We start from the raw sequence: 16,082 nt of genomic DNA, 5'->3' as shown, positions 1-16,082 counted from the left end.
TGACATCATTCACATGCTAAGGACAAATGTAAAGCATAGGTTATCAACACCTTGGTGTCTCATATTGTCCATGCATCAGCAAATTATACCTGTATATACAGTATCAATGTAGCATTGTGTAATGTCTATTTTTAGTCTCTTATCAGTCATGCAGTGAATATGCAGCAGGCAGTGCTGCATGCGAAGTGCACTGCAGGTGCAGGCCTGCTGCGCTAGGGCTTGGCCCATTTCTTAAAAAGGTCTGAATAATAGAGGAGAGTGCCGGCCTGTAGAGAATCTGATGTCGGAAACGTCTGAAATGGTTTTGTGAGGTTGCTCCACTTTCCACCGAAAATGAAGATGACTATTAATAAAATAATGACTTGCCTACCCATCATTTAAGCTTGGGCTCTGACGCTGCCGGTCTCCGAGAATAGCAAACACCATCTTCCACTCTCGTCAGCATCAAAACTTAAACAGCTACATGGACATCACCGTAGCATGTGAAGCAGCAGAAGCTTCTTATAATGTGGTGAGGATGTTAAGTGCACCATGATTGTGCATTTTAGCTTTTATGAGAGAGGTACATGGAGAATACACACACACACACCTGGCTAAAACTCATAGACACTGATGCAATAAATCCTGCCTCCATGATAGTTATACTGCTCAGCTTTGGTGAAACTATATTAGAGAGGTTATTCTGAGATATTACTAATATTTTGTCCAATCCACTTGGTTAGAGTGAACATTAGAAACACCTCTCAGGGTAATGCAATGCAATAAACTACAGCATCCTAAAGACCATGATGTTAAAAATCAATACCCTTCTTGCCTAGGCTAACATTTGCTGGAACATATTGCCACTGACAACAAATTTTACAACAGATGTATCACACAAAGCAGCATAAATGAATCTAAGAGGTGACAGAATTTGAAAAATATATACATTTTGCAAAGGTTAGAGACATGTAGAGAAATTAGGGTTTATTATCACCTCAGGTCAGGCCAACGCAAATCCACAACAACAATAAAAGAACACTAGAATTAAGAAGCAGCCTGGACTTTAAGGGTGAGTGACATCCTATCTCACTCTCGGTGCTGTTGCCTTTTCAAAGCTACTCTTCATGGCATCATTAAGATGATTCCACCTAATCGCATTAGAGGAGCAACATAGTCGAATTATTACTCTACACACTTTGCTGAGGCCTTAATCCAGGGCAACTGGGAATACTGACAGCAGTAGGAGAATGGAAAGAAGGCTTTGACAGGAATTTACTATTTAGAACACCTGAAGGAACACTGATAATGTTTTATAATGTCACTTTACATACTACATGGAGATCTAATTTACGGGTTTCACAAAGATAATATTTACTGCAGGGTCACATTACATTGTACAGGTATTTCTATTTTACAGGTCACTGAGTATATTTTTTCTTATTGCTTCATATATTATATATCTTTGCTTCATAAGAAGCACCGGCACAATTTACTCCTCTAGTTCTCAGTTAGAGGACAGAGCAAAGTGAATCAGGATTAGGACGAACATTAGGGAGTAAACAGGGGCTTAGGGAACAATTATACTCCAGTCTTATCGCATAGACCCCATTTTCAGTAGTCTGTAAACAAGTAGACCAAACTCCTTGTTATTTTGGTATCGTGTTTTTTAACGCCTTTGTTGTCTCTACTTTGTCTCAGTTTTGCTCCTCTACTCACATTAAGCAGATTCTCACTTCATTATCTGTAATGTGATGCATAGATTATCCAGCCCGGTGTCTACTGTGGACCATTTAGTTTTGGTGTGCAAGAAAGACGTATCATGTAACACCTGATATCTGCTGTTAAACCCTGCTGATATCTAAACCATCAGACTAAACACAGCAATGTATGATGTGACACATTAAACAGTGATGCACTGAGACCTAGACGGTCAAAAGCTAAAAGAGATGAGAGACACAGACTAAGAAAGATGCACAATTGATTAGTACACCATAGTGTCATGTCACCACAAGATCCATACATTGAAATTAAGCATTGAATTAAGCATTTGTTATAGCTGCCATTACCCTGACAGTGTGACACTTTGAATAGCTAATCACTGTCTTTGAATGTGTCACATGCACAAATATGACCAAAACTAATGTTAAAATACAGGGAAAGTCAGCATCTGAAAGTAACCTTACATAAATCATCTTTGAACATTGCAACAACAAAGCAGGCCTGAAATAGTGTTCTTTTTAATTCTACATCAAGCATCACCCCCTGACCTTTGGAGACACCCGTAAATCAGATAATTGCAAATACGATTTTTTTGCAGAGATGACCATAGGATTGTGCTTGTATCCCAACACAATAAGGCACTATTTATTTATCAATTAACCCATGTTTATATACTGCAATGCTATTACTTAAAACAATATATAATTGTCACTAGTAATCAGGATCACTAATAGTGCAGCTCTCACATAGACACATAAACCGAAGCCACAACATTAGGCCCAAGGCCGTACACCAGGAACCAGCAGAGCTGCATCTTTTAATGAGACATGATGAGAGAAGCACTGTCAATAGAGTCAGTTAAAGGAGCAACATGTAGTACTGACAACTAGCATTTTAAAATGGGTACTGCAGTCCAAATTCAAAACATTGGAGCCGTGGCCCATTCGCTCCTGGTGTGACAGATAGCAGTTAGCGTGTGTTAGCATCACAGCGTTAGCCTCTGGCCAGCAGCAGTCGGAATCACGTCACTGGCTGTGTGTCTCAAATACTCGCTGCACACGGACCGCAGAGAGATGTGTTGAGGCTTTTCAGGTCGGGTAGAATCTAACGTTAACATTATCTCTGTTGATCCTGTTCGTTTGCTTGCTTCCATGGCTGCAGACGGCTGTGTTTGTGTACCAATTTGTTTCCTATGTGGCAACGAGGTGTCGAAATGGGCAGTGGATGGGATCACGGATCCAAAACAAAAACAGAAGTTTCCGTACTGTAACAGAACACATAGTTGTCGGGGAAAGCCAGTATTTCAATTCAGCATGTTTCCTTAATCTCTGATGACATATCATGGTCATTTTATGATTTACTGCAGTAAATATATTACATATTGGTCCTTTAACAATACAGAGCAACATACAGTATATAGTATATTATAACACATATGTTGCAATTTGATCCTAATTGCTGAGTGCATAGAGCATCAAATCAAAAAAGACACAGCACAACATTGCAACCCATTGTACTAAAACACAATCATCCTTATCTTACATGAATCCCCTTTTTAACCTAAGTGTTTGTCAGCTGATATGAAAAGGAGAGGAGCATGCGGAGTAGTTTTATACCGTACATGAAACAAAGTAACACTGTGACCAAAACACACCCAACATTAACCAAAAAAAAACAACCCTACTCTCAACTGAAACAATAATTTCCCTATCTGCAACCCTAATAAAACTCAACCAGAGCTAAAAAAAATAAAATACTACTAGTTAGAATACAATTAGAATGTGTAATAACATTACAGAAATAGTGTCTCTTTTTGTTGTGGACACACACAGTGACACAAACCCGGACACATGAATTTGAATCACGTTGGTTTTCTCAGTTATATGTTCAAAAATGGACTGAACGAATAGCTGAATAACTGAATGAATAGCCACTCTGGGTTCATGTACAGGACACACACGCACACAGTAACAGAGGAGAGGTTCCTATTATTTTGATGTTTGCTCCAGCCATGAGGCTGTGAAGAGCAAGACTAAGGTTTGGTAGTGCGTCCCATCCCTCTACTTTTGCTGCAGTCATAAGGCTAAGACAAAGATAAAGGTGCTCTGACATATTCAGTACTCACAGCTCTAGTTTCTACACAGAGAGGAGGTACTGTAGAGAGGAGAGGCTGTGGTCAGAAAGAGAGAGGAGAAGGGAGGGAGCATGATGGAATAAAGACTAATGGACAAAGTTATGTTTTCCAATAGTAATTAGCAACCAAACAAAGAATGAAAAAGAGAGGTGCAAGAGAGAGAGAACAAGGGAGAGCCTCCAAAAGGTGTCAGACATTTTCTATCAGCTTGTAATTACATAAAGAGACAGGAGGGGGCATAAGAGAGAGTACCACATAGAAGAAATCAGGATGCGTAGGAGGTGGAGAGGGATGAAGAAAATCAGAAAGAGATTCTTTGTGTTGAGATAGAAGATGAGATATGAAAAACAAAAAGAAGGATTGAAGAAACAAGCAAATGAAAAGAAACTGGTAAACGGTGAGGATGAGAAGGAAAGCACACCAGGCTGGAGCAAAGTGGGGTATAGTGGTAACGAGAACAAAGGCAGGGGAAGGAGGAGAGAGGGAGCCAGCCGGTGGGAGGAGAGAGTGGGATATGAGTCAGGCTTACAGCATTAGCACTCATCTTCCACACCCATGTCTCATTGTTTTATTCATACACTACACCCACAAGATAAGATGGCGGGAAACATAGAAGAACATTTAGCGATCTGTACACATGTAAACAGACACAACTCAAGTGTGTGTGGCTACAGGGCATCAGATAACGAAATATCCCTAATGTCATGATAGATTAATAGCGTCAACCCCAAATTTGCCATAGTTCCTGATTAAATGCTTTCATGACAGATGGTACATCTAAAAATAAACACAGCAGAGCAACTTCACAAAATGAAAAGCTACATGTGGGATGAGATGACTCACCCACTGTACAGAACAGCTCACTGGTTCACACTGACCAGGATGAGCCAAAAATGACGTTCAGACCACAAAAAAAAAGAAGAAATCAGATAAGACGTTTCAATCTGTAGCTTAAATTAGTGTTAAAAACTGTCTTTCTCTCTGTATCTACATAACCAAACCACCTAATCAATGTCTTGTGATCACACACACTTGATATCAGCACAGTGACTCCCTGTGCATCCCTGAAAGATCACATAAGGACTATATGTCTGTAAATACAATACTGACTACATTTTCCTGTTTTTAATAGGAAAGTATATTTTGTAATAAGATAATTTAGCACTGCAAATTTTAACTTTTAAGGAAAAATTAAGTAATTCAGTTTGCTTGTCTTAAGCAATTGCTTTTTTGAAATATTTTGACCAGACCACTCAATGAACTCAATTTACACTCGATATAAAATATATGCAAAGTTGTTTCTGTATTAGTTTACAGACAGTTTTGTTGTAGTCAAAGCCTTGTAACTGAACAGACAAACACATCACAGAAAATAGCCTGTAACAATCTTCCAATGGCATTCTGCTTGCTGCTAATAATGTAAAAAAACATTTAAAAAAAGTCAACAGTGTTGTGGCTACATTAAAGGTGCTAAATACAGTGTTTGGAGCATTTCTATTGCCTCTCAATGGCTCTCAACATGGCAACGGTGGGCCGGGGGCCATAACTAACGGTGCTAACAGTGCAAACAATGGCGAAAGTGCTGACAGAGATAACCGTGTAAACCTGGGAGGGAACCGGGGGGTGGGTGCTATGCTTCCACGGCACCATCGGTCGGGACGGCGTTATCAGCTGTAACCGAGCGCAGTGCAGCGGCCATGAGCTTGCCAGTGGGGCACGCTAACATGCACTAAAAGGCATGCACGGCCGGCCCGGCCATGTCAACAAAGCACAGCGAAGCTCTAATTACAACAAATACAGGGCGACTTCATTCTCCGCTAGACATTTTATTATTTATTTTTTTATTTTTTTTATTTATTTATTTGCACATATATAAAACTTCACAAAATCCAGTCAATGAAAAAAAATACTCTTCTACATATCTCTATATCTTTACATAGCAAATAGTCGTTTGCTGCAATGTTAATGCTCTGGATATCAAATTTAGCACCTTTTAAAGAAGTCATAAATGTCATAAACACATAAGCTTGACTATACAGCTTTATTGTTGTGAATACCCAAACAGGCAGAGATATACGAATGCACTGCCTAAAAACAAGGCGAAGCAATCACCCAAGATGCTTAGTGGGGACATGAGGCGGGGGCAGATAGCCACAGGGGGAAGAAGAACCCTGCAGCTAGAGACTGGATCCATCTAACAGCCAACATCTGATCCCATCCATTTCTGCATGGCCAGAAATGAATACAACATACGTTATTTAATCAGACAAGTGTGGCCTTATACCCCATCTACTCCTCAGTGAGCAGTGCAAGGATACCGCTGTAAGAAGGCAATCCTCTTACTAAGGCTGCATCCAAAGTCTAAGCAGCTGACTCTGGGTTTCCTCTCACCCATTCATACATTCCATCAATCAGAGATCACAACCCCATCCTGCATCTAGACATCGGGACACCTTTAGGTTTGCAACAGCTGATGACCTTAAAGGGGATTTTCAAACCAACTGTGTCTTCACTTGTTTTCCACTTAATAGCTGTCTGTCTTGCATGCAGCTTTGTGCTGGCCGCTCAGTCAGTTCAATCCTCCAGGCATGCAGTAATGACCTAAGCACAGCAGCAGATGTTGTGGCTGTATGAGCACCGATGCCAAGTGCCATGCAGACTTACATCTGTTCTGATCTCTGTTGATTCAGAGAAAAAAGTAGCTCAGGTCTAACTGCATTTAACGAAGCTATCAGGCACTGGTTATTACATCAGACAGACAGACATAGGTAGACTTAGGGTTTTCAACACTGTAATTGTATTCATATTATTATTGTTAGTAAATTATTACATCATTAGGAGATGTGTTCATTCAAAAATAAAGCAAGAGAGCACATCAGCATAATGCATCCCTCTGAGCTAAGCTCATATCATCGAGCATGGATTTAAAATGACACATGAAGATAGTGTGCGCAAATGGTTTTCATTAGTGCAACGTTGTTAATGCTCACAGACCCGGTTAACACCCTGGAGAAAGGCCTTGGTTCAGCTGCAGTGGAGTGACTCTAAAGTGAGAGTGGCAAGGTCCAACCTATAGGACTCATCCACACAGCCATGAGTCAATGTACTGAGACGTAATGAAACTGAGGGCTTATATAACTGAGTGGTAGAGAGGAGAAAGGGTCAGACCTACTCACACTATGCCAGTCACGAAAGAGATGGTAAATATTTGTAATTTCTTTTGTGTCTCACTCCTATTTGTCTATAGCTATAATACAAAGGTAGCAGGTCGGACCTGCTGCACAGGCTCACAAATAAAATGTGCACGTCTCTCTATCAGCATGGAAGAACCAGGTCTGACCCATATACTTAAGAGTAGTGACTAGCCAGGGCCAATTCCCATCAAAGCCACACATGGCTCTGAACCAGTCTCGTCATGTTCTAGGACAAATGACAAGAGAAAAAGGAGCTGTGCCAGGGAGTCTTGGCCCGCAGTTGTGAACGCAGCCCACGATGATTTTTTTTGCCCACTGACTCTGATTTTGCTCTTTTAACCCAGAGTCATAAAAAAAATTAAGTACATCTGCATGTCGTGTTGTTACTAGTTCATTTAATGTAATTTCCAAATAGTCACCATTAGACCAAATAGATTGTTTTCTGTATGGTTGAAATCTGTGTCAGTGTCACACATTATGGATAAAAAATCACATAATACAGGATTTAAAACATTAATATACGGTATTAGACTAAAGTTAAAGTCACAAAATATAAATTCTATAATACTGCGAAATAGTAATTTACAGTTAACTTGATATAGGGAAGAGACATCTCATTTTGTCTCTGCCACTCCGCGTTCAAAGCACAGCACTACACAGAGATGTACAAACAGCTTATTGACCAAATACTCTGTAAGCTGCACTGCAGCAGTGCCTGTGCTTGCTGACATTCTCAATAACAACCTCCTAATTCGCCAACTCCAAATCACCTGAACGGTTCGCAAAGAGGAAAAGCTGATACAGACACGCACACGGACAGTACATCTAGTATCAGCCCAGATAGCAAACTGTTCAGCAGCATCTGGACAGCATGCGGTTTATGTTGAACAATACAATATAACCTAAAACAGCAGGGATTTATTTAACTAATCAACACAATGACAATATAATAGTCAAGAACCAAAGTTAATATACCACCTCCCTTCCTCCATTCACACAGCTTAATTACTGAAAAAAAACTCTCTAGTCAACCTTATCAACTGTACGTAACTGGTGATAAAAATAAAAAAATCAATACTCAGTGACACAGAAACAGAAATGCTTCCTAGCACCCTGAGTTAACCCCGGCCCGTATGGTTATAATAGACGTCAAAAACAATCAAAGGACAAAATGGAGAACATTGATCTAGAAAGACAGATCTGATTGTCATTGTTTAAGTACTATGTTCTCAGTATTGTTGCATTGCCAGACCTAACTCAGCGCTATTTGTGTGCTGTGCCAGAGTAAATATAGTGCTGAGGGGGTGAAATATTACAGATGAACATTATTACCTACCCCCACAGCTCAGCTTTATCACAGTTTTCAATCATGCATAGTGCTTGTTAGCCAGAGTGAATGCTTGTGATTGTTTTTTCTGATTGGAAACTGCAACAAAGATGGGAAAAGAGAGGGGAAAGGAGCGTAATCTAATAGTGAAGTGGTGGGAGGGCTTATCTGGTGACCATTGAGTCCAAGTGATCAGTAAGTGACTTTGAATTACTGACCTCATTGAACAAGGGAAAGCGAGGTATACAGGAGATAGAAATAAAATAAAGATGTTTCACACAATGGCAGAGGAACAGACAGTAGACAGTAAGAGCAGTGGGATACAGAAGCTATAGTATTGAACATCATTAAACAGCTATATTACCTGCGTGATTACACGCACAGTGACATGGGTCAGCCAGCGTTATTGTTTGGTCAGTTTTGCATGTTTAGGAGCTGTTACTCAGACTCATCTTGGTGGTGAAAGTTTGGTCTGGGATGGAAGATGAAATGTGTTAAGAAGGAAGCTCTTTGGTACAATGTTCCCGTTTATAAAACATAAAGGAGGTTACTCAGAATAACATCTGAAATCATGAAAAAAGCCATGTCCTTATGATATTCTAAGAAACATTTTCAGTCAAACCAGGACGTCTGATTTTTTGGCACGGGGTTGCAATTGATCTAATTGTGTCACAGACTAGTGGGTGTGTTTTTCTCTCTCTCTCTGCAAGTCACTATAACACCAAGGGAGCGTGCTCTGCTTGTGCTCTGCTTTCTCCCAGCCCCCTTTCTTCTGTGAAAGTGCCTTTCAGTAAAGTGGATTAGGCATTTGTGAGCATGTGCAATGTGTTGTTGCGTGTGTCTCTGGGCACAAGCGTGCACGTGTGAAGTGTGAACATAAAGATAGTAGCTGTTTGCGTTGTGCCCTACTGTGTGTGTAAATTAGATTACCATCACTGCTGCTGCTGCTGCTGCTGACCTCAATGTGAGTTGCGCCATCCTCCAACAAAGCTGGAGCAATAAGAGAGAATGTGCCCTACTGACACACAACAGCACACGCAGCATCCACCACAGCCACAACCCTACAGGCATGAGGCACAGCAACACAGAGCTAAAAAGCATGTGGCAGAAGGAGAGGAGATAGACCATAGAGAGAAAGACTGACAGAAAATGATAGGGAGACAGAAAAGGGTGGCATATGAAAGAGGAAACGAAGGACAGAGACATAAAAGCGTGAAAAGGAGGCCAAGAGTGGGAGGGGGGAAGGGAAAAAACTGAGAGTGATATCAATATGGAGGGTAAGGAAGGAGGAGAGAAATAGTGAGGAGACAGAGAGCTGCAAAAATAGAGAAAGGAAAAGCAGGCCACTGCATGAAACGGAACAGACAGAAGCAGAATAGAACAGGGAGTACTGCAGTTAGAGAGTAACATTCATATTGCAGTCTCTTACAAAAAAGGTCAAGGATGGGGGAGTCGAGAATGGACAGTGAAATAAAAAGGAGTTAATACAACAGAACACATTTTGAAAGGTTTATATAAAATGTGGGTAAAGGGGTAGGTAGGAGGACAAGTTAGAAAGCAAAAGCATGAGTGGAACGCAGGGACAAAAGTTTTTTCTTGGGAAAAAGTTGTCAGCAATTTTGTGTGTGTGAATGCAGAACAGCAGCCACATAAAACAAAACCAATTCCCTCAAGCTGCTGACATAGCAGTACAGTACAGTACAGTACAGTCTTGCTGCCGTAACAGCTGCGTCTCCTCTCTCTCTTGACATTTAGCTTGTTCCCTTGCCCTCTCTCCCTCTGACACCGAATACGGTTAAATGAGGAAAATGCTCTCCCCCACTTAACAAAGACAACATACACAGACACACAAAACACAAGGGTCATTGCACTGTGAATGATTTTCAGTGCAGACACTCAGCATGCAAACACAATTGCACAGATCTGCTGAGGCAGCCAAGCAGACAGACAAAGCCACTGGAGCAAGCAGCCACACCCCCGCTAAAGAGAGCAGAACCAAAATATACACTATGATAGACAGGCTGTATTACAGTCATGTTTTAAATCAAGATCAGAAGTACATTTTAAACTGTAGTTGCTAGCTTGTGTGGACTGTGCCATCATCTGCAAGTTGTCAACAAGGAAAAAATAATTTGCATAATCAAACATAATGTGTTGATTCAACAGATCCAAGGCGCATCCCATGTGCTTGCGATCTGAATGCAGCTCATGACCCAACTTGTAATTCATCCACTCCTCCTCTCTCGTCTGTGTTTCTCTCCCCAAAATGCCATGGCAGAGCAACAAAAGTGCAGTGACATACAATTCAGTAAGCTACACATACGAGCAGCTCACAGTGTAACCAGAGACAACCGATGTGATCCGCCGACATCACCCTGCACTTTTTAGGTTTAATGAGATGCACTCATTTTTAATCACATCAATAAATCTTTTCTGGGCATCTGCTGTCCAGGCACAGCTTAGCACTGCTGCTGTATTGCAAAACACGTGGTTGCCTCACACACAAACATGCGCACATAAAATATGCACACAGACAGAGGCAGTTATTGCTATCTAGTAGAGCACTGAATACAAGTGGACAGAGGAAGTGCAGAGAAAGTGTGTTGAGCTGTGACTTCATGAAGCTGAGCTGCTGCCTTACTCTCGATCTGAACTCTTCCCTTCCTGCATTAATAATGCTTTATTTCGTGTGTCTGAATATCCCATCAGCTTTCAACAAAGACACGTTTAATGACAATTAAAAATACATGTCATTTTAAAGGTAGGAAATCTAAGGTTGACCCAGTTGATTCAGAGAAAAGATTATCTCCATAATCTAAAATATCTAATTAGAAGCTCAACTATTCCCGCCTTCACTATTGCTTTGATATCTGCACCATCTGTTGCCTGATTTACAATGGAGATTTCACTGATATAATCCATGTGTTTCTGTCTAAATAAGCCCATTTTCATTAAATATTGTGAGATGTCTATAGATGAGCCGTACAAAAGCCACTTCCCCTCCCCCCTCCTCTACTGCTCTCTCCATCTCTCCCTCCCTCCCTCCCTCATCCTCTTCCGCTGCTGTTGCTAGGACCGCTGAGAGCATGCTAGTCTGTGAAAACCAGTAGACTCAGAGAGGTGGATCTCCTCGTGTGTTGTTGCTATGGGCAACGCACACTGTTCGAGAATCAGCCCAGAAGCCTGGCATTCAGACCTACACACATGTGATAAAATATGACCTATTTTTTAGTCAGTCAGAAGGGATCATCTGCACAGACGCTAGTGTGTGTAATATATATACGCTTCACTCTTTTACATCACTGTCTAGTATTTTTCAAGTCCAACAAGCCAATCAAATGATAGTAAACAATATATTGCTTGCTGCTTTGCAGTGCTGTAATGAGTGAAGATCCCTGCTGCCCCACCTGACTGGCTGCACATTGTGATTCACTGCACACCAACCGCAGGCTTCCTCTCCCCCCTCTCTCTGTCGTAGCTGCAGCCATTCATGGACCACTGCATCACCTCTACTACATCAGCGAGCACAGACCTCCAGTAACTCTGTTAGCCAGTCAGTAACTCCCTTTACACACACGTAACAACCCTAATAGATAAAAACATAAATATGTCTAAAAGCGTGTGACACACACAGACCAAAAAATAGTAACATGTCTTTTTCAAATGACTATCTAGGTACTGAAAGAACATTATATCTGATGCAAATGTTATAGGAAAAGCTTCAGCACTAGTTGTAGGAACAATCTTTCCTGTATATGTTGCTTGCAAATGAGACTTCTGATGTTTTTAAGGATAATCTAATACAAAGTGTGAGTGGTTAGTTGAATAAACTAAACAAAAATAAACTGAACCTAAACCTTTCCCTGCAGGGCTTAACCACAATCAACTCAACATATTCATTTATGTTTCACAGCCAATTTATGGCCTACTAGACACAACCACGCATGGCCTGAAATAGACACACTGCATTTTAAATTATTGATTGTCAAAGTCGGTCAGTGCACTGAATACAAAGTTCTCAAAGATCTGAAAGAAGTCAGATGTGATGAAAAACTAAACAAACATAACATGACAGTTTAGAGGCATTCATTTTCTTCAGGAAAAAAGGAAAGTGTCTCTCTTGTTCTAGGGAGCAACTGTGTCTCCAGCATAATGAGACAGGGTACATTGCTATTTACAGAAACATTTCCTTATCTTAATAACTAATTTGACCAGTATTTCATAACAATCCACAACACCTATCTTCGGATGAATTTCCTTTTTCAAGTACATAAGCGACAACGCAGCATTAAGGTACAAACACATACTAGCTGCAGTCCAATGTGTTATTCACTTATCAATTTAACTCTTCGCTGTGAGAACCAACCATACGACCCCCTGTAAACCAGCAGTCCCGTAACAGCACACAACCCCCTCATTTGCCTCAGTGATGCATTTTATGTCCGCGCGGTGTGATTCTGTACTTTTGGCACACTTAAATCATTAGGATCTGTGTCTCATCCCTCACTTGCATTCATACCAGAACTGCCTGGAGATAAAGTGTTCTTTCTTACCTCTTCAGAATTACAACGGACACATGAATAACACTGCCAATAGAAACAAGCCAGAATTGCACCCTCAAGAGCCTCTTTTTTTCAAATAAAAGTACATTAGTGTTGTGTAATAAATGATCCAATGTATGTTTATGTTAACAATGTGTGTATTCGGATTTCCATGACATTTTTACATATCTTATTAATAATAAAAAGACAAAAAGTTGGACTATTGTTGGTATTAAGTTATCTTCTCTCCAGATGTCCTCCTCCTGTCAGGGAGCACTAGTGTGTTGGCATGGCTGCCCGGGACAATAGTAGATCCTATACATATCCTTTAAAATATCCTATAAAACCGAAGGGTATCACACAAGAGTCCTACTTCTTAAAACTTATAATGCCAAACAAGCAGTAAAGATGCTGTAAATGTAGTAGAAGATAGGCTGAACTGATTAATGAACGGACACATGAATAACACTGCCAATAGAAACAAGCCAGGGTTTTCACAAAAAAATGTCTTACCTCTGCAGTCGCAGACCTCCTGTCAGGGAGCACTAGTGTGTTCGCATGGCTGCCTGGGACTATAGTAGATCCTATACTCATTCTGGGTCCAACTAACATGTACCGTTTGTCTCCAGATCTGTACTGGATGCTGTGACACAGTGTCCCATCGTAATTAGGCTCTTGTAGATATTTAGAAGTATAGTCTGTGGATTTAGAGCACTGCATTGCAATCAGTACGATGATACTGACGACAAAAAGTACAGAAACTGATCCCAGGGTTATGATCAGGTAAAATGTCACATTGTCCTCCTCGTCAACTTTAGTTGCACTTTTAACGTCAGAAGCAGCAAAAGCCTCTTTGGGCTCCACAACTTTGACAATCACAGTAGCTGTTGCTGAGAGTGAGACGTTTCCATTGTCTTTCACCAGTATGACCAGTTTATGCTCAGCCTCGTCTGTCTCTGTGAATGAGCGAAGTGTTCTGATCTGTCCTGTATAGCGGTCCAAACCAAAGAGACTGTGGTCAGTAACTTCCTGCAGTGAAAACAGTAAGCAGCCGTTATATCCTATATCAGCGTCATAGGCTCTGACTTTAGTCACCAAGTGTCCTGCGTTCACATTGCGGGGAATCTCCTCCACACCTTCAGCAGAACCGTTAGAGCTGACTGGATACAGGATGACTGGAGCGTTGTCGTTCTGATCCAGAATGAACACGTTCACTGTGACGTTGCTGCTTAGTGACGGAGTTCCAGAGTCTGTGGCAACAACCTTGAACTGGAACGTTTTCAGAGTCTCAAAGTCAAAACTTTTTAGAGCCAAAATATCTCCATTTTCAGAGTTGATGTTGAGAAATGATGTGATTTGTTTGTGTTCATCCCCATTTCTCGCAATGTTGTATGATATGATAGCATTATCACCCTCATCACCATCACGAGCACTCACTGAAAACAAAGACGCTCCTGCAACATTGTTCTCAACAACATAAAACATATACGGATTTGTTGAAAACTCTGGACTGTTATCATTCACATCTGATACAGTCACACTTATAGTCTTATGAGATGACAACGGTTGTTCACTGGCATCTTTAGCAATTATTGTGACATCATACTTCGACTGATGCTCTCTATCTAGCAGCGATTTGGTGACTATAGAGTACATATTGTCTTGTAAAGATGGTGTTAATGTAAAAGGTACATCTTCACTTATATAACAGATTACTTTTCCATTTAAACCTGAATCATTATCATTAACACTTATCAATGCTACTGTCGTTCCAGGTTTGGAGTCCTCAGGAATTGCACTTGAAAAGGATGTCACCTCAATCTCAGGTGCATTGTCATTCAGGTCCACAATAGTTATTATAACACTTTTTTCTGTTGCTAGGGGGACAGGTCCTTTATCAGAAGCTTTAATGTCAATTGCATACCTATCTTTTGCTTCAAAATCTATCAGTCCTTTAACAATAATTTCACCAGTTTTAGCATCCACTTCAAAAAGTTTACGTAATTTATTATTTACATTATTTCCAAACGAATAAACCACCTCCCCATTTAAGCCATCATCTAAATCGGTGGCATTTACTTGCATGATAGTTGTGCCAATAGGTGAATTTTCTTTCAGCACCGCAGCATATGAGTCTTTGGCAAAAACTGGCATATTGTCATTTACATCTATGACATTAACTATAATTCTCACGGTTCCTGACCGAGCAGGTTTTCCTCCATCAACGGCTGTCAGCAGTAATCTATGATTTCTTGCAGTTTCTTTGTCCAGCGGTTTATGCAAATACAGAACAGGAATTTTCCCATCTTCTCCTCTATCTTTAACCTCCAAGCGAAAATGGTCATTTTGACTGAGCTTATACAGTTGAATAGAATACATGTCACTGTCTGGATCGTGGGCGCCCTGGAGTTGAAATCTCGCCCCAGGTAAAGCAGACTCTGATATCTCTAAACGCGTCTCGTTGTCAGAGAAGGTGGGAGAGTGGTCGTTTACATCCAAAACCTCAATGGCGACGTAATGCACCTCTAACGGGTTCTCCATCACGGTCTTTATGTTGATCATGCAGGTGCTGATCCGCTCGCACACTTCTTCTCTGTCAATTTTTCGGTGAACGTGTAAGATGCCATTGTTGTTCAGTTGGAACAGGGGTTCGGTGGATCCGGAAACGATGCGAAATCCTCGAGCATTCAAAGCACTGATATCCAGCCCCAAATCTTTAGCGATATTTCCAACGACAGCACCCACCGTAAGCTCCTCGGGGATAGAGTATCGTAGCTGTGCCGAAGTCAAATTAAAACTGAGATTCAAACAAACAATGAGAGCGACCAGGCGCTCCAGCCATGCTCTGCGTCCTCCTCGTGCCATATTGGATTAAAACAAAAAAAATCTGAAATCAAAATGTGAGTCTACACAGGAACACACATTTTGGACAAAAATAACAACTGCCTGAATTTCGAAAAAAATCTTGGTGAACGAGTCAAACATGTGAAGCCATCGCCCTGACGCACAAATGCACCCTGCCGAGATATAGCACCAAACTACTGACGTAGATGACGTAAAACCTAGAGTCCTTCACTTCCACAAGCAGTGACACCATGCGTCGTTAGAATGCAGACACACTTTCAATTTAAATATATTTTTTCATGTGACGTAAGCAGTGGTTAAACATTGTCATTACCCGCTGA

The 16,082-nt window shown here is 40.9% G+C and overlaps 2 protein-coding genes across 8 annotated transcripts in view; one reads left to right on the top strand and one right to left on the bottom strand.

Moving 5' to 3' along the window:
* LOC119494180 (fibroblast growth factor 18-like) overlaps positions 1 to 16,082 on the top strand; it is a 247,537-nt gene that overhangs the window by 82,997 nt on the left and 148,458 nt on the right. The gene's annotated exons all lie outside the window — the stretch shown is intronic.
* The window catches only part of LOC119494157 (protocadherin alpha-C2-like), a 169,968-nt gene that overhangs the window by 116,628 nt on the left and 37,258 nt on the right, over positions 1 to 16,082 (bottom strand). The window contains exon 1 of one of the 5 annotated variants that reach the window (XM_037779821.1): positions 13,411 to 15,934. The exons of the other annotated variants lie outside the window; for them this stretch is intronic. Coding sequence (XP_037635749.1) covers positions 13,411 to 15,762 — 2,352 coding nt within the window. The 5' untranslated portion in view covers positions 15,763 to 15,934. Of the gene's footprint in view, positions 1 to 13,410; positions 15,935 to 16,082 lie in introns of those variants that run through there. 5 annotated transcript variants of the gene reach the window in all.

The sequence above is a fragment of the Sebastes umbrosus genome, chromosome 9, assembly GCF_015220745.1.
Source record: "Sebastes umbrosus isolate fSebUmb1 chromosome 9, fSebUmb1.pri, whole genome shotgun sequence".
NCBI classification, from domain to species: Eukaryota; Metazoa; Chordata; class Actinopteri; order Perciformes; family Sebastidae; genus Sebastes; species Sebastes umbrosus.
The sequence above is the reverse complement of the archived record's forward strand: the minus strand, read 5'-3'. Positions and strand labels throughout refer to the sequence as shown.